The 19137-nt window shown below is 44.7% G+C and overlaps 1 protein-coding gene across 1 annotated transcript in view; it reads left to right on the plus strand.

The window, feature by feature from the left end:
- The window catches only part of kdm6a (lysine (K)-specific demethylase 6A), a gene marked incomplete at its 5' end in the record, with an annotated part of 44060 nt that extends 27400 nt beyond the window's left edge, over positions 1 to 16660 (plus strand). Inside the window, 19 exons of the mRNA XM_080478097.1 lie at positions 316 to 535; positions 880 to 1020; positions 3671 to 3760; positions 3853 to 3921; positions 4294 to 4392; positions 4466 to 4822; positions 6239 to 7020; positions 7730 to 7859; positions 7936 to 8041; positions 9906 to 10111; positions 10185 to 10237; positions 10739 to 10813; positions 10928 to 11076; positions 11169 to 11283; positions 12152 to 12339; positions 13091 to 13232; positions 13349 to 13475; positions 14594 to 14764; positions 15678 to 16660. Of these exons, the coding sequence (XP_080334223.1) occupies positions 316 to 535; positions 880 to 1020; positions 3671 to 3760; positions 3853 to 3921; positions 4294 to 4392; positions 4466 to 4822; positions 6239 to 7020; positions 7730 to 7859; positions 7936 to 8041; positions 9906 to 10111; positions 10185 to 10237; positions 10739 to 10813; positions 10928 to 11076; positions 11169 to 11283; positions 12152 to 12339; positions 13091 to 13232; positions 13349 to 13475; positions 14594 to 14764; positions 15678 to 15704 (3247 nt within the window). The 3' untranslated portion in view covers positions 15705 to 16660. The remainder of the gene's footprint in view (positions 1 to 315; positions 536 to 879; positions 1021 to 3670; positions 3761 to 3852; positions 3922 to 4293; positions 4393 to 4465; positions 4823 to 6238; positions 7021 to 7729; positions 7860 to 7935; positions 8042 to 9905; positions 10112 to 10184; positions 10238 to 10738; positions 10814 to 10927; positions 11077 to 11168; positions 11284 to 12151; positions 12340 to 13090; positions 13233 to 13348; positions 13476 to 14593; positions 14765 to 15677) is intronic.
- Between the last annotated feature and the right edge of the window lie 2477 nt (positions 16661 to 19137).

Consider the following 19137-nt stretch of genomic DNA (forward strand, 5'->3'; position numbering starts at 1 on the left):
TCGTCATCACATTACCTTTATTTCCCAATTCAATTTTTTATTCCAATTAAATAAGTTTTGTTGGTTTTTCCTCATCCATGCAGTGGGTTTTTAATTATATTTTGGCTTTCATCCAGATTTTTTTTAATGTAATTATTGCTTTAGATTTAGTTCAGATTGGTTCATAGTCGGACTATAGTAAGGGTTAACTCTTTATTAGTTATTATTTAATGTCGGTATTGTCATGGAGTGATACGTTAAGCAGTAGTTTTTAGAGGATCAATAGTTGGATCGTGTCTCTCGAGACTCAATCCTGCCTGCGGTCCCCTCCTGCAGGGTGCTCTACCAGCAGCAGAACCAGCCTATGGACGCCCTGCAGGCCTACATCTGCGCCGTTCAGCTGGACCACAGCCACGCCGCCGCCTGGATGGACCTGGGCACCCTGTACGAGTCCTGCGGCCAGCCGCACGACGCCATCAAGTGCTACATCAACGCCACGCGGAGCAAAGCCTGCCTCAACACGGCGGCGCTCACACAGCGCATCAAGCTGCTGCAGGTAGAGCCACATTTGCACCGTCGTTCACCCAACAGCCGAGAGCGAGTGAGTGATGGAACGAGTGAGTGAGTGAGTGAGTAAGCTGTGAATGCTGTGAATATTGCTAAGCATTGCCAAAGAGATCGGCTTCCTAAAATGCAGATTGTGCTTCTGTCATTTTGATTTCTGACCACAGAGATATGAATAATAATTCATATTGGTGTGTTGTTTTGTTTTGTTTTTTTTAATTTTCTCCCTCACTTGTTTCATGGCATTGAACATTCCTGTTATGATCTGCGGTGCAGTGCCTTTCTTGCTCGATGAGTCCAGCACTAAAGTTTGTGTCTCACACAATTTCTCCGTAGGCTCAGTTGTGTAACCTTCAGCCAGGTAGTCTGCAGAGTAAGAGTAAAATGCTTCCTAGTATTGAGGAGGCGTGGAGCCTCCCCATTCCTGCTGAGCTCACGTCCAGGCAGGGGGCCCTGAACACTGCACAGGCACAGCAGGTGAGATCCAGCTTAATCCCAGAACCTCCAGACTCTCAGAAAACACACTCTGGTTCAGGCCTCGCTCTCATTTCACACTCGGATCAACTGATTTTCATTTATTTATAAAAAATGTTTTTATATTTGATATTTGAACTTGAGCCAAATACAGGATTCTTTTTAGTCAACTAGTCAAATTTCATGTTTTAATACAGATGATTCAATGCTTAGGAAACGTAAACACCAAGAAAAGGTACCAGTAGATTATTTATGTCCGACTTATAAATTCTGTGGAATAATCCAGAATATGTACAGCTTACAAACAAAAACCCAAATGAAAATTAAGTAGAAACATCTAAAGAGCATTAACACAACGATGTCATAATTAATGAATTTCCTTTTCCGTTTGAGCTGTAAACCTCAATTATTCTGTAATTTATGGCTTTTCTGGACGTTACCAACCAGCAACATTTATTATTGAGTTAAACTCCAGAGTAAATACATTTTCAACCTTTATCAATTTTTTCAATGTTCAATACACAATTTTTTTTTTTGCTTTTTTGTTAGAATGTCAAAAATTTTGATTCATTAATGATCTTTGCATTCAGACAAGTGTCGGTGAAAACCAGCCTGTTCAGTATTATTTTTAATTGGTTAAAGATTTCTGGCCACTGAAAGGTGGATATTCTCCTTCCCAGAAGTTGAAAATATAGAAGATGGAAAGAATGTCAAATAGATAACTGCTGCACTTCAAAACAGGCATTTCATTATTTATTGCGCATCGAAAACCAATAAGTGGAGTTAATTAATTTGGCTCAGCTTGTTTACAGTGTGTGTGGAGGAAGGCTCTCGTACGAAGTGTGTTTGCATAATGGATAATCCGGCGTGATGATCTCGCAGTGTTTCATCCGAGTTTACAGCACAATATATCCGAAGGAATCTGAGCGAGGCCTGTGTTTATTTAATGACCAGCATGTCGTTCTCTCTGTAGACACTCGAAGCGACGCCGCTCTGTTGCTTCCTGCAAAGATGCACACGCCTCGTGCACTCATTGCAGCAAACGAATGCATGTCTTACTGAGTAGACTTTGATTTAGTGACGCAGCCTGACTGGTTTTTACTCGTAGATCCTGTTTGAGACAAACTTTAGCTGTATCAACCTCCCATCACCACGTCAGTACATCTCAGGCCCCGTTTGCACCGCGACGTTCCATGTGAAAACACGGCGGAATTTTTGCGTTTTTGTTTCAGATAAGTTGCGCATTTACACAGGTTTTTGTTTTAAATGACGTCCGGCGATACTGAAATGGCAGAAATGCTAAAAACGATGCAGTCGTCGCTACGGTTTGTGTTTGTAATGAAACGACACGGACATGCGTGCAGAGAACAATCCGCTCTCAGCATTAACAATGGGAGAACACGGACAATCGTATAGACAGATTGTTATTACGGTGACTGTCAACTACAACTCGGGGTTGCTGAGGGGTCTTATAAAGTCTCAAATGTATTGAATGTACAGATCTGCATTTAATACCTTTAAAAAAAAAAAAAAATCTGCAAAAGATTATGTGACATCCTGCAGCCACTGTTTCTAAGAAATTCTGTTTCTGGGCTGATTTAAAAAAAAAAAAAAAAAAAAAAAAGGCCAGAATTGCGTGTGTACCCACTTCTCTGGGATCGATACACCACCGAATGCAAGTATCTGATGATTAATGAAATTAATAAACTTATTGTTTAAATTTCTCATGGTACACGTGAGCTTTTATGTTTTGACCCCTGAGTTGTATTCGAAATAAAAGGCACACAAATAAATAACAACCATTTGATTCTTCTTTTTTTTTTTTAATTAGTCATTGATTAAACAGAACATTACTCTAAAGATTAATCGTCACAAAATTAGCGATAATGGGCATCACTTCAGTTTTGTTGCCCTTTTTTTTTGTTTTTTTTGCTGTATATTGTCTTCAGACACGTCTGGGAAATGTCCAAGCTACAAAACAACTAATATTAGTGAACCTGGTTCCAATTAGGAACTAATTTGCACCGACTGTGAAAAATGTCGTCTTTACGTTTAACCTGTAGAAACGCTCCTTCCAGAGAATCTCGTTTTATCCCCCCCCCCCCCCCCCCCCGTTTACACCGCAAGCGTGTTTTCAGTCACTCCGAGCACCGTCGTCGCATTTTCACTCGAAATCGTTGCCGTGGAAACGGGGCCTCGATGTGATCTGCCCAAACTGCTTCATTCTGGCTGCACATTTCCATCCTGCTTCATCTGCACCATCGCACCACGTTAAGAATTTGGAAAAGCTCAAACCTTCCTCAACAATTCATTGAAGTTTTAACATGTGGGTGGATGGAAATGATGCTGCTTTTATTGTTGGGTAACTCTGTTTGTCCTGCATCTTTTTGATCCAGTAAACCTAATGATAATCTCTGCAGAGTCATTACAAGCAGGACAGCGGATTGAACACCTCTGGACTAAATCCACATGTCGATCAGAGGCTTTCATACATGCATCGTCTTCCATGCATGGAAATGTGTCCTATCACCACGCATGTCCTTCACCGTGCGGCCGAGTTCGGAATCTTTTAGGCGAGGCTTGGTTGTGATTGTAGTGCAGAAGTCGTCGGTGTGCCGTTTCCTCACGAGCTTCGTCTCTGCTGGATTTGCAGGCCTGTAAAGGGGAGGCAGGTCAGTCCAGCAACCACACAGACCCGCAGGCTAGCCCTGCCAAGAAGAAACGCACCGCCAGCCCGGTGAAGGTACGAGCAAGACGGTTAACGCTCAAGTTTCTGATGGAGGAAAGTGAAAAAGGAGGAAATCATGTTTTGTTTTTTTAATGTTACTGTTCCAGGGAGCTGCAGACTCGTGTCCCAACCAACAGCAAATCCCCAGCTGGTACCTGACGCCACAAAAGCTTCAGGTAGGAAGGTGCCTGGACATTAATGCTGCGGATCAAGTAAATAATGTCACCAGTTAGATCTATAAATGTGATCAGATTGGAGGAGACTCACTTAAAAAAACTATTTAAAGTAAAGATACTCTCATGCATATTAAGCTAGACCTTTTCCTGCTCTATGTAGCCGCTATCTCAAACTGGCTTCCCATCTTTTCAAGCCATTTATCAAATTATCCAAACTGAGATTACCGATGAAAACACCAGATTTACAGGAGAGTAACGTTCCAAACCTGACTGCGTGTCTTAATCTGCAGTCTTGTGGTTCACACTTGTTTAACTGAGCTAATCCTAATTCCTGGTGTCCTGCTGAGATTACCTCTGTCCTGAACTGTGCAGCATCTGGAACATCTGCGGACCAACCGAGCCAACCTCAAGCCCCCTCAGCTACAGATGTTGGAGCAGCTGGAGAACCAGTTCTCTCTCATGCAGCAGCAGGTACACACACACACACACACACACACACCACAGTTTCCGATGAGTTTCTGATTTCTCCTCGGTCCGTGTGCAGATGTGCCAGCAACAGCAGGCGACGGGCGGCCAGCCGCGGCCCGGCCTCCCCAACGGCCCCCTGGCCGAGCCCGCCCCCCACCCCTCCCCCCTCAATCACACAGCCGGCCAGCCCACGGCCAACGGATCGTGCTCCTCCAGCCCCTTGGCGGGGCAGCTGCCGGGACCCCCGGACAACAACCACGCCCCGGGGCCGGGAGGCGGTGGCGCGAGCAACGGAAACGTGCCTTACCCGCAGCAGAACTCTCTACCTCACAACTGCACAGCCGCCAGCCAGCCCAGCACCAGCAGCACCACCAGTAGTCCGGCCCATCCGGACGAGACCTGGAGGAGCCAACAGCGAAACGCCGCCACTCAGGTCAGGACCCGGGAACATCTGCCCGGGAGACGACCCGGCGTCGTCTCCGTCTGCATGTTTTTATCATCACATGAAAACGTTTATTGGTTTTCCTAAATAGTTTATAACGTGGTGGCAAACACTGATGGGCAGTAACGTGGCACAAGTAACGCGCTACTGTCATCTGATTACTTTTTTCAAGTAGCGAGTAAAGTATGGGATTACGTTTGCAAAAACGGGAATTAGATTACCGTTACTTTCCTGCAAGCCGGCCGCGTTACTGCGTTTCTAAACCGCGATTTTGTCCCGTAACAAAGACATATGAGTGGCGCGACGTCGGTGTAAACGGGAGACGACATGGAGCGCAGCAGAGAGCAGGACCGACAATAATCAGTTTGTTGTTGTTTATTTCACAAACTAGTTAACTTACTGCTGAGGTAAAGCCCTCGGTTCCATCAATGCACCGGCGGCTTTTCACTCTGCTGTGGGGCGACTGGAGCGCGACGTGAAAAGGAGTCGGAGCGCCCTCCACTGGATACGTAACACAAGGACATCCGAAAATCACCATATTCCTGCATTTTATTAGTGAGAAATGCGTGTGATCATCAGTGCCAGTCGGCCAACTTTCGGCCCATTATCCTCTATTCGGCGGATTAAATCGGTCGTACCTACATGAAAATCCAACAGGAAGGGATATTACAGCGGCTCCCATCAGCCTACCAGCTGTAAACTCAAGAACAGAAAAGTCCCATCAGAAGGGAAGTGGCTTCGGGAACGAAGGAGTGCTTCTTACCTGTTGAAAGCACAAAGCGACAACTCAGCGTGTGAGAAAGGCCGGCATCAGCCTTCCTGGTTATTTACCCGTTGTACAGATTGGTTGAACTCCCACAATTGTCCTGCTCGACTGATCAGGGAAAGTTCCCTCAAACCGGACAGTCGTTACTTTCACAATAATACGGTTCTATCAACACACGGCCAACCAGAACCCTCAACACAGACCAATATTCAACTTGTACCATTTAAATCAGACTGTTTTTCAGTCCTATTCCATTAAAAGCGTGTGGCATTTCTGAAACTTAAACAGGAAGTCTTGGACTTACCAACTATTGTTTATATCACTTGTGCAGCTTCAGTGTTGATAAATGTTCCCATCAGCTGATCGGTTCATTTACTGCAGCTCTGAATCGTACAAGTGGGTTTGAAGACACTCTGATACCTTTCATGAATAATGTAGTGCTCATGACAAATCGGAAAGCTTTTCCTCATAACCTTCAAAGACATGTGAAGTTATTCTCATACAGTCTCTCCTTTATAGTATTAATACTTCCAGATTTGTGTACATGAAAGGGATTAGGAAAAAGCCACTTTTCCAATTTTTCTTGATTGATTTTATTGTGATTCTGAATTCTCGCCCCCCCCACCCCCTCTTTTCTCCAGGGGCTTCAAAAAGGTCCAGGTTCCCATTCGGCAGGTCCTAATGGAGAACCGCCTTTCTCCCCTCAGACCTGCATTCTGAATCAGGTGGGACATTCCTGCACTGCCTCGTCCTCGGCCTCCTCTCTGTCCCCCACCTCGCCGCAGACCACGCCCAACCACCTGTCCTCGCCCCCCCACTCCGCTACTACCTCAGGGGTCCACACCAAAGACAGCAGCACGCCATCAGGTCCCAACGGCCCCGCCCCCGCGCAGGGATTGACTAATCACGTCCAGCCGCGGGTGGCGGACGGCCCGGCGGTCCCGCCTGGGCCGGGCTCTCCTGCCCCCGCCTCCGCCCCTGCCCCCGCCCCTCTCAGTTCAGACAATCCTCAGCTCTCAGTCTTGCTAAAGGGAAAAGCCAACGCCACCGGTAACGACGACAACAATAACCACAGCGACCACGGGGGGTCTTCTTCCTCGGAGAAGGTCAACAACGTCCACCCGGGCGTCCTCGCCCCCGCCGCCAAGCCGGTCGTCTCCGAGCACTCTGTGGCGTCCTCGCCGCTCTCCACCTCCGCCGCCACGCCCTCCCCGAGCTCGGCGGATCCTCACGCCACCAACAACAGCCTCTCCTGCCTTAACAGCCCGTCCAGCAGCAGCAGCAGCCAGGGGCCCACGCTGAACGGGAAGGGGCCCGCGGACCCCCAGAGCCCGGCTCACCAACGCTCGATTTCTGCAGGCCTGGCGCCCTGGTCCTCCGTCTCCATCTACCCCAGCTCCGGGGACGTGCTCAAGGCCTGCAGGTAGGAGGCCACACAGATAGTTTTTATTACTTCTGGTCTTTTAATGGAAAAGATGAGAATCAAAAATCAGTTTCACTCTCTGGGGTATTATTATTGTTATTATTATTGTTATTTTAAATTCATATTGGTTATTATAAATATAAAATTTTATTGATGTTTTGATTTAGTTTTTTTATTTGTATTATAATACTTATTGCTATTATACATATTTTAGATTACATTGACAATATTATATAAAAACACAAATATGTGTTGATATGAGTATTTTTAATGAAATTCAACTATATAGTTTAAACTTCCTTTTCAGGCACATGGGGGAAAAAACACGAAGAGTTCATATTTCATTTTTTTATGGGAGTGGTGGTGGTTGAGTTTTTGGGAGAATTTTTTCTTTTTGTTGGCCTGTTTCTTTAATCTTTCTTTATTCAAACGTTTGTTTTTATTTTATATTATCTATATTTTATTAAGCTTTGCATGAAGACTAACCGCCAGTCTATGGATTATATGTTTTCCCTTTGAAAATTCTCCGGAAATAATTGTTACCCGAGACTCAAAAAATTTGATAGGAAAATCAATGAGACACCAGGTTGTTGTTTTTTTGTTTGTTTGTTTTGGTTTTTTATCTCAGACTTTTTATGATTTGAGTTTTTTTTTTTTTTTTACACATTATCTGAGTGAGTTTTCATCTGGATGCTTTGTCCCTCTGAAGGAACCTTGGGAAGAACGGCCTGTCCACGAGCAACATCCTGCTGGACCGGTGCCCTCCGCCTCGGCCCCCCCGGCCCCCCTCCCCCCAGCTGCCAAAGGACAAACTCAACCCGCCGACGCCGAGCATTTACGTGTGTACAGCCACATTGAAGTACAGTTTGATTCTCCCGACACGTCCTGACACCCCCCCCTCTCTCTGATCTACAGCTGGAGAACAAGAGGGACGCTTTCTTCCCCCCCCTCCACCAGTTCTGCACCAACGCCTCCAACCCCGTCACCGTCATCAGAGGACTGGCCGGAGCGCTCAAACTGGGTAAAAACCTCTCAGATGTGCAGGAAAAAAGTCCAGTTTTCTGCTGAACTAGTGAGATTTCTGCAGCAGTAGGATGAATGTTTGTCCTCTGCAGCCTCACGTGGGTCTCTAGAACCATGCAGATGGAAAGTGTGTGTGAGGGTGTGTGTGTGTGTGTGTGTGTGTGTGTGTGTGTGTGTGTGTGTGTACAGTGGATGGATCTGACACGTATGACAACAGCACCACCTGCAAGCGGGAAATGTTACTGCAGAGTCTAAACATCTGCTCTATTATCTAAGAGTTCGTCTGTCGTTGGATCTGCAGAGATAAAACACACATCAGCTCATTTTATAAGTTAATTAAACCCTGGAAATCTTATAGTTGATTGTTTTGATCAAAGTGCTAAAATAATAATCTGAATATTTATTCATTAGTTGGAACCAAAACGGACTTTTCATGCTACAGTTCAGCGTTTGGGCGACAGGTCCTTCATTTGATGACATTATAAAGATAAAACTAGTAAGAATAGTTAGAATGCCACTGACTGGTTAGTTATTAAAGTACATGATCATGAATTGAGACTGTTTTCTGCAACATTTAGCTGTAAATACTATTTTTAATAAAGTCTGGTGTAGACGATTGAACAAAAAGGAATAAAAAAGATCTTCTTTATTGCTTTTTTACAAAGCTTATGTTGTTGTTTTTTTAATGGCTAAAGCTTTTCTTTGTGACATATTTGCTGACTTCCACATTTCTAAAGAGTCAATATAATTGAATATAATTAAAAATTTCTGCAAAACATATATAACTGCTTGGTAACTCATGGCTGATGATGATGATGACGATGATGGGATGAGAAGCTGCTGCAGGCTTCCATTCACAAACTTCAGACTTTCAAAAGCTTCACCACGAAGTGTTTGAGGAGCTGTGGAACGAGCAGGCGGTACTGAGATGAGACGTCTGTAGAGAAACCAGCGAGGCAGGAGATCTGTGAGACGATCAGACTCTTTATTAAACTTTAACCAGGAAGCATGATGAGAGTTAGAGTGAATTACACTAGTACTGCTTGTTCTGTTACTGGTATTTAAAAATGTGGAGCCGGACGTGTCTTTCTACTTTTTCCTGATTTTCGGACCAAAACAATAAATCTTAAGCGCAGACTGACGTGAAATAAACGAGTTATGTAACATCAATGCAATAATTAATACTAACTGCTTATTTATTACTGCCTACTCGATACGCCAAGGCTTGCATTGCTCCGAACCTCCTGTTAGGGATGAGTACCGTTCACATTTGGACCGATACCCGGTACCTGGGGATCGGGTCTGGTACCAATTTTCAGTACATTTGTATGTGTTAAATTGTTTCGTAATAGAATCGCAAATATTTCCAATTTAACACATTCATTTGTCACTATTTAAACTTTAACAAATATTTGAAAACAACACGAAAAACCACGAACTGCAACTTCACAGTGTATTTTTCTTAACGCACCAATTAAAACCCAGCTCCAGTAACTCCTGCTCCTTTCCTTTCCCCTCCGGAAATGTTGTGATTGTAGATCTGTGATGTATGATCTGTGGACAATCGTGCGCTCTTCGTCCTTGAGAAAAATCTTGAACTTAAACAGTTGATGACTTGAAAACGATGCGGATTTGTCATTTGCCTCGACCATTGAGAAAAATCGGACAAAAAATATATAGAGAATTTGCGTAATAATTTGAAAAGTGGTGTAATAAGTATTCCGGTTCATATTTCATAGAATAAAAATGTTCCGTCCACGACTCTTCAATTTGAAATATCTTATTAACGGTGGTTAAAATGTTTTAATAAGAAAAGCAAGAGGTGACGGCTCTCTCTTCCATGTTTGCTCGCCTCCCGGCAGATCTGGGTCTGTTCTCCACCAAGACGCTGGTGGAAGCCAACCCCGACCACCTGGTGGAGGTGCGCACGCAGCTGGCCCAGCCCACCGACGAGAACTGGGACCCGAGCGGCAGCAGGAAGATGTGGCGCTGCGAGAGCAGCCGCTCGCACACCACCATCATCAAATATGCCCAGTACCAGGCCTCGTCCTTCCAGGAGTCCCTCAGGGTCAGTGACTGGAGCGACACCAGCGGGGTTTCACTCTGATCTGCTCCCACGTAACCTCAGTTTGCTCTTCCAGGAGGAGAACGAGAAGAAGAAGGAGGCGGAGGCGGAGGCCGGCTCGTCCGACAGGTGAGCTTCCTCTTCTTTCTTTTTTTAAAACATCCTCTGAGATTTACAGGGAATGGGAGTCAGGAGCAGTTCTCCGGTTGGTCTGTTTCCCTTTAGAGTTTAAACATAAACCACGACGATTTGACGTTTATACTTTGGAATCGTTTCAAAATGGTGTAATACTGACAAATCCTCTCATTTAGCCTCCGTTACAAACTGCAGACACAATAACAACAATTGACTTGATGATTTTCTTCTCCTCTCCGATATGATTCTGTTTGGAATTCCGTTTTTTGTTCATTTTCCTGTTAATATTTAGGGAAGCATTCATGTCAGCGTTTCTCTTAATGTTAAAGTTCGCGATAACGTTCTTCTTGGTGATTGTTGACTCTCTCTCTCTCTCTCTCTCTCTCTCTCTCTCTCTCTCTCTCTCTCTCTCTCTCTCTCTCTCTCTCTCTCTCTCTCTCTCTCTCTCTCTCTCTCTCTCCTCTCCCTCTCTCTCTTTCCCTCTCCCTCTCTCAGCATGCTGAGACGAAGGAAAGGTCCCTTCAAGCACATCAAGTTCGGCACCAACATCGACCTGTCGGACGAGAAGAAGTCAGTCCACCTCCTCACACGTCGCACCTCTTCTCCGTCAGGAGTGAGTAGCTCCTCCTCCCCGCTGACCTCTGACCTCCTCCTCTTCCTCCTCCTCCCCCTCCCTCTCTGCAGGTGGAAGCTGCAGCTGCAGGAGCTCAGCAAGCTGCCGGCGTTCGCCCGCGTGGTTTCTGCCGGGAACCTGCTGAGCCACGTGGGCCACACCATCCTGGGCATGAACACGGTGCAGCTGTACATGAAGGTTCCAGGCAGCAGGACGCCAGGTAGGAACACACCGCCATGTTGGACCTGTACCCTCCTCCTCCTCCTTCTTCTCCTCCTCCGGGCTTCAGTCGTGTCCGTCCTCTTCCTCCAGGCCACCAGGAGAACAACAACTTCTGCTCGGTGAACATCAACATCGGTCCGGGGGACTGCGAGTGGTTCGCCGTGCCCGAGCCGTACTGGGGCGTCATCAACGACTTCTGTGAAAGGTCCGATCAGTTCCACACAATGAGCGTTCCGTATCAATATGTCAATCCTCGTTTCCACTGCGCGGTGTGTGCCGCTGCGGTGGATGTTACTGAAGGAACCGTATGCAGCCGTTACCTGTGCTGCACCAAGGACGCGTGATGATGTCGCATACCTGCGTCGTGACGTGGCCGTTCACAACCCCGCCCACATTTTAATCGCGCTCTCTGCGATGGAACCACACAGCAATAGTTTGGTCTGGGGACGCTGTACCGTGCCGCACAGTGGAAACAAGGATTAAGATCTATCAAAGCAACGGCTCGGTTTACACGGCAACATTTTCACGTCAAAATGGAAAACGTCTCCTAAAGTGTACGTTTGTGAAAATGAAACGGGGAGCAAACACATGTTCTGGAAAATGCTCCGTCTCCATGGAAACAGGTGGAAACGCAACTTTATAAAGTCCCCTGTCTCCATGGAAACACAACTTCTGGAAAATGCGTCTCCATGGAAATGGGACAGCGCAAGTTTTTGATAATGCAGTCAACATGGAACCACAACTTTTTGAAAACGCTCTCTGTGGGGAGGATAGGTCTCCTGTCTAAATGGGGAAACACAATTTTATAAAGTCTTCCATCTCCATGGACATGGGGAAGCGCAACCTTTTGAAAACGCTTCGTCTCCATGGAAACGGGGGGGAACACAACTTTGTAAAAAATTCCTGTCTGCTGGCGTGCGAACTGCACCGTTTTCAGCATTTCTGTGTTCTCCGTGCAAAGGGGGACATCGTTTTTAAAAACGTTGCCGTGGAAACGCCACACTTGCCTGAAACGATGCGCGTTCACTGGCACCGCTGTGGCGCGACTCTGAACGCCTCCGTCCTCCCAACAGGAACAACATCAACTTCCTGATGGGCTCCTGGTGGCCCAACCTGGAGGACCTGTACGAGACCAACGTGCCTGTTTACCGCTTCATCCAGCGGCCCGGGGACCTGGTGTGGCTCAACACCGGAACCATCCACTGGGTTCAGGCCATCGGCTGGTGCAACAACATCGCCTGGAACGTCGGCCCGCTCACCGGTGAGGAGCGTCGCCGTTTCATTTAATCCAACAATCCACTTCTGTCAGCGAGAATCCTCTCTTCATCTTCTTTCTCTTCCTCCAAATCTTCATACTCATTTCTTCTTCTGAATCTTCATCTTTTTCTTGATCTTCCTCTTTTCAGTTTCTTCTGCTTCTTCCTCTTTTTTTCCCTGACTCATCCTCTCCTCACTTCTCTTCCTCCTTCGTTCATCACTCTTATTCTTTATCCTTCCCCTTCCACATCTTTTTCTTCATCCTCCTCCTTTTCTTCTTCATCCTCATCAGCCTTCCTGTCTTCCTCATTCTCCGTTTGTTCTTCACGCTCCCCCACATCTTCCTCGTTTTCCTCCTCTTCCTCCTCCTCTTCCATCATTTCTTCCTCATCCTTCCTTGTAGTCCTTTGTCTTCCATCTTATCTATCCTTTCTTTTTCTTCCTCTTCCTCATCCTCCTTTTCCTTTTCTTCCTCATCCTTCTTCGTTTTCCTCCTTTTCCTCTTCTTCCTTCACCCCTTCCTCTTTTTCTTCCTCATTTATCCTTTCTTTTTCTTCATCCTCCTCCTTTTCCTCTTCTTGTCATCCCTCTTTAGGTTAAACGGTGGATAAATGAAGTGGTTTTACATAACATATATAACGAAAGACATTTCTCTATCATATAAAATGGTTTCAGAATCAGAATTGATCAGATTGGTCTCTCGTCTATAAAATGATAATATAATAACTAATCTGTGTGTGTGTGTGTGTCGCCAGCTCATCAGTACAAGTTGGCGGTGGAGCGCTACGAGTGGAACAAGCTGCAGAGCGTCAAGTCCATCGTCCCCATGATCCACCTCTCCTGGAACATGGCCCGGAACATCAAAGTGTCGGACCACAAGCTGTTTGAGATGATCAAGTGAGGAACCGGCAGAGAACATCGTGTGTGTGTGCGTGTGTCCGTGCGTGTGCGCGCTCACCCATCACCCCCTCTCTGTGTGTGTGTGTGTGTGTGTGTGTGTGCGTGTGTGTCAGGTACTGCTTGCTGCGGACTCTGAAGCAGTGTCAGATGCAGCGCGAGCTGCTGCTTTCTGCCGGGAGGGAGCTGGTTTGGCACGGGAGGAGCCAGAACGAGCCGGCGCACTACTGCAGCATCTGCGAGGTGAGACACACGGCGTTCTCGCCACCACAGCAGAAATTCACAATCTGTGTGTCCCGAGTTGGACCGATGACCGTCCGTCGCTCAAGATGGAGGAAAGTGACACACAAATCAATATGAACAGTTCAAAAGTTAGATTTTTTTTTAGAGCCACAAACATGTGCAATGAAACGTTTCTACAACTTAAAAAGCCGATCAGTTTAATATATGTACAAACCAATGCCCACATTTATCAAACAAAAAAACAGTTTTTAATCACCTGTTCACATAAAAATACAAGAAAGTACGATGTATTTTTTAGAAAGCTAAGCTGGCACAATAACTACAACTAATATATCTTAATTTCTTGTGCGTTTATATAAACAAGAACATTATTATCATAGTTTAGGTACAAAACACATTTTACTGCTTATTATACTGCAAAGGGGGCGGAGTCACAGAGGAGCTTGCCCATTCCTGCATAGCAACAGCAATGTAATCTCGTGATTGGCTGGTTGGGGGGGACTTTTGGCCAATAGGAAATGTATGTCGGGTTTCTATTTTTCATTTTTTTTTGTTTCTGCCACAGATTGACAGTGTGAATCAACCGTTTTGCCGTCAATTCCTCCACAACTCGCACACCCACACACCTTAGGTTTTAATTATTATCATAACTCTGGTTTAATTTGGTCGATCAACAACATTCAAAAACTGGTTAAAAGCTTAAACTTTAAAACGGAGTCTGATTGTGGCTGCTGCTTCCTGCTACGTCGGTAGAATTTAGTCATGTAAACTGATGAAAAAATTGCGGCATTTGACTAAAATGACTTCCTGTCGTGAACAACCATAAAGTGGCAGTTTAACGACCTCACTTCCTCTTTCAGGTCTTTGTGTGTGAAATATAAGAGACATGAGTCTATGTGAATACCTCACTAGTTGTTTCTTTGCAGCTTTTTGTCCCACTGACATGAAAACGGTTCAGGAGAAGATCGGTTATATGATTTAACAGATACAGATTTAAAGTTACGGATCCTCTTTGATTTATTCGGGGAAAACAAAAGCGTTTCGTCAAACCGAAAACGCCCGTGTTGTTTAAGCTCCAAACAGTCCCTCACGCCTCTCTGTTGCCCCCTCCTGTCCAGGTGGAAGTGTTCGACATGCTGTTCGTCACCAGCGAGAGCAACAGCCGGAAGACGTACGTGGTGCACTGCCAGGACTGCGCCCGCAGGGGGAGCTGCAACCTGGACAACTTCGTGGTGCTGGAGCAGTACAAGATCGAGGACCTGATGCAGGTTTACGACCAGTTCACTCTGGTGAGTGTCGCGCCGAGAGGCCGGAGGAGTAACGGCGGGATGACGGAAACCCGGGTGAAAACGCAAAACTAGCGTGAAACAAAATTCAAAGAAATTCTGAAACTTAAAGTGAAAAACGATACGTTTTAATTTGAAACGTGACATTTCCGAAAGTACAATGCAAAACTTTTCTGCAACGAAAACTCCAAAAATTACACGTTTTCATTGGAGACATTTGAAACGGAAAACTTTTCCGAAGCGAAAGGACAGGACACATTTTCATGCAAAACTTCTGAAAGCAAAAAATGCAGAAACGATGCGTTTTCACTCGAAACAGAAAACATTTCTGAAACAAAAATGCAAAAAGGACACATTTTAATGCAAAACTTCTGAAAGAAAACGAAAAACTTTTCTGGAAGGAAAGCACAAAATATCTGGAAGGAAAATGCCAAAAACGGAGTTTTTACTAGAAATAGTTTTGTGGAAACGCAAAACTTTTCTGAAACAAAAACTGAAAACGGCATTGTAGTTGCTAAAGCTATCTTGATGTAAACATTAAACGACGTGAACTGACGGAAGAAGACGACGTCGGACTTCGACAGATTTGTACAAAAACTTTTATTTAACCAAGTGTTCAGTCCAACAATCCGCGATCAATAATCCCATAAACTGCGTACAGTTTGTCTCGTTGTCGCGGAGTTGCGGCGTTGTAGCAGTTGCGATGCAGTCAGAAACCGCGCGCGCTGTCCCTCCGTCAAGCAACACCTGATGCACAAATGTTCCTACCTTCAGTGCAATTATGCCCCCATGTGGCTCAACCGGTGTTCTACACTCACCCGTACATGTGCAGAAAATGGCACATCCCAGACGTGTTTTCCCTTGAAACGTTGTCATGGAAACGCAGCCTGACTCTGCGTCTCTCTTCTTTCTGCAGGCCAGTCCTCTGCCTTCTTCCTCTTGATGGCGACAGTTTGTCAATCTGAGAGCGGCGAGGGGAAACTCTCCGGAGTCTTTTGTTTCGTTTGTTTTGTTTTTACAAAGAAATAAAAATGTTTCTGATATTCAGGAAGAAAAAAGCCGTCGGTCCTCAACACTGCGTCTGTAGCTTCTCCTCCCGTCAGGCAGCTGAAAGCTGTGCTTCTATGCAACCACCCGCCGACCTCCCCTGGTGAACTGGAGGGGCGGCGGCGGCTCGTCACCCCCCCCCCCCCCCCAGTGGACTGGAGGGGCGGCGGCTCGTCATCACAACCAGACTGTTTCACCACAAACGATCCACAAAAAGCCACAAGCAGTTAAATAAAGTTTTGTACATATTTAGTTTGAACTGATCAAGACTACTGACCCCCCCCCCCCCCCAAAAAAAACTTTTCTTCCTCCATTGTTTTTTTTCTGTTTGACACGAAAGCTTCGTTCCCTTTCCTCCACCGATAACTAGCATAGCAGGTCTTTTTGTACGTCAAGAAAAAAAACAACTCAAAAACTCTTCTGTTATGTAAAGAGATGACGTGACGTCCTTCCACTCCCGGATGTTTTCTTCTTTCGGTTGCAGGAAACCTTTCGTCGGCAGCCAAGTGAGAGAAAATGGGTTGCACATAGACCGAATGAACTTTAATTTGTGTGTGTGTGTGTTTTTTTTATTTGGATGTAAATTTACACTATTTATAAAAATGCATATTTATTGCTTGAAAGATATTTGTTGATGGAATGCTGTAAAAAAAAAATTCTGTTTGTTTTTTCCCCAAGAGTACCTGCCATTAAATCTGAAGGAGCCATGTGATTTTTTAACTCCGCTCCTCCAACGTTTTCTATATGAATAAATCTGCTTAGTAAGCATTGTACAGAGACCTTGAAATGGTTTTATTGTTTGAAGGATGTTTTATGCGTCAATAAACAGAAACTGTCTTTATTTACATCTGCAGCCGCCGTGTGTGGTTCATTCAAACGTTTTTAATCTGGTTTCTTTGAAGGTTTATTTTGGTTTTTTTTAACCATTTTCTCTGTTTTGATTGGATTAGAGGCTCTTGATGACCAGTTTTAGCCCACGGGCCTCATGTCAGACTCCCTTCATCTAACAGCTAAATACAAACAAATATATACATGGTAAATGTAGCTTACCATAATTAAAATTCCATTTTTAACTTAATGTAATGCATTATCATTATATCATGATTTTTTTAATTACATTTTTTAATGCTGTACTCCAAACAGCCTCTAGAGGTGCTGATGCCCTATTTTAAGGCAGATAATTACATTCTGACGTGACATGTCACGCTTCTCTCCTGTATTTTGTAGTGGTGTTAACACTTCCTAATGTTTTCTTTCCCCGTCCTTCTTCCCTAGAGGTTCAAGCCAGAAAAGCCAAATTAGACTCGTGTTTCCGTTTATAAGAAGAAGAAACTTCAAAGACGATGAATAATGTGATTAGTTTTCTCCCTCCGTCGTGACTGAAGAAGAGAAAGACGACCGACTGTCTTTATTATTCAAATTGAAGTGCATCATCTGAAGGCGCCTCTGAAAAGCCCTTAAGAGTCCAAGAGGGGGCAGTAGCGCTCCCCCGGCAATGAGCCAATTAGGTCGCCCGTCTGATCAGAGGCCGGCTTTTTCGCCTTTGATCCTCGAGACCAAACGTCTCGGAGAAAAGGTGGCAGGTTTTTAAATATTCTCACTGTTGTTGCCTCTGAGCAGAGCGTTAATTGTTCAAGGAGCGTCGTGTGTCTGGATTTTCTTTTGTCTTTTGCTTCTTTCCTTTTCCTTTCTTTTTAATCTTGAATGTTTTATTTTCCTATCCCCCCCTTTTTTTTCTATTTTGCCTTTTTCTTTTATCTTTTATTTGTTTTCCTTTTTTCCTCTTTTCTCGTTTTCCTTTTCTTTGTTTTCCTTATTTCTTTTCTATTTTTAATTTTCCTTTTTTAAATTTTTTTTTTATATCTTTTAATATTTTTTCTTTTCCCTTTCCCTCGTTTCTTTTCTATTTTTCCTCTCCCCTTTTCCTTTTCACGTTCCTTTTTTATCCTGTTAATCTTTTTTTTCTCCCATCCCTTTTTTTTTTTTCAATTTTTTCTTTTTCCTTTTTCATTCTTTTCCTTTTTTTAAGGCACGAGCACTGAAAGTGCAAAGACCCTCTTGTATGTGGGGGAATTGTTATGACGTGGGACGAAGGGGCCATTTTAGGGCCCTGAACATGTTTGATTTTGCTACAAAACTCGTCAAAATAAGTTTTGGTGGGTGTTTCTCTCCGAACGCAGAAATAAAAGGTTGATGCTTCGCTTGTTTCTTTTTCGTGAATGGACGGCGCACACTGATGCATTTTATGACTCGCGTACATCGTCTGCTGCGCTTCAGCTTGTTTCCATCGTACAAACTGCCCACAGCGAACTCCCATGTCTCACGTCGTACAGTACTGCTACCTGGAAACTTATAAGATTGTTAAAATCACAGTGAGATGTCGACCATCCACGTGAATTCGCTGATCTATTGCTGTGTGGTCCGCATCTGACATGGTTGCTGCCCCCTGGTGGCGGGCGGAGGTCAGCACGCCACAGCTCGTCTGGATGGATCGGTCCACGCTTCTACACGCTTCATACCTGGAAGACCCAACAAACTGAATCTGCAGGGTTGGGAGAAGCTCCACGCTGGAAAGATTCACCCAACTGTTTCCAGAACACGTCTTTAATTTGAGAACACGTCACGCAGATTTTCAACATCAGAAATCCGTCACCGTAATTTCAGACGTCTCCAACTTATTTTTTAAGCTTTCAGCAAGTTCGTTTCCATCTCCGGAAAAAATAGATCTGAGCCGTCAGTGGCTCGGGTTGAGGTCCTCGTCCAGCAGCTCCTGACGTCTGGTGACAGCATGATTGCTGGATGGAGCAGCAGGTCCGTATTTATACGGTCAAAATTGTAGTGCAAGAAACCTGTGATTTCATGCGGCAAATTTATGGTGAATATGTGAAAATTCTGACTGAAAATCTGCTGGAAGTTTGTTCACTATTCATGTGAGATGACAAAATGTTCATTTTATCAAACCTTCATGGACCAAACCCGGCCAGCAAGACGCTCCAATCTGGACAAACCGTCAAGAAAATTGTCAAAATTTCAAACAAAACATAGATTTTTCTTTCGGTTTTTTTCGGTTTATTTCTTTTTTTCCAAGTAAATTTCAAGTAAATACCATGAAAGCTGGAAAGTCACAGAAAACAAAACTCTCTCTTACGGAAACGTTGGAAAAAGTACCTTTTTCTGAAACTCTGGTAACCAAGGCCACAGTAACTTGTAGTTCTGCACGTGCTCAGTAGAGACAATCACACACACACATTCCTCATGTCTAATTAACAGGCCTGAAATCAAATCCTCCACCTTCTTCGTTATATTTATGGTGGTAATTATGATGGATG

The sequence above is a fragment of the Lipophrys pholis genome (genome assembly GCF_963383615.2).
Source record: "Lipophrys pholis genome assembly, chromosome: 13".
NCBI lineage: Eukaryota > Metazoa > Chordata > Actinopteri > Blenniiformes > Blenniidae > Lipophrys > Lipophrys pholis.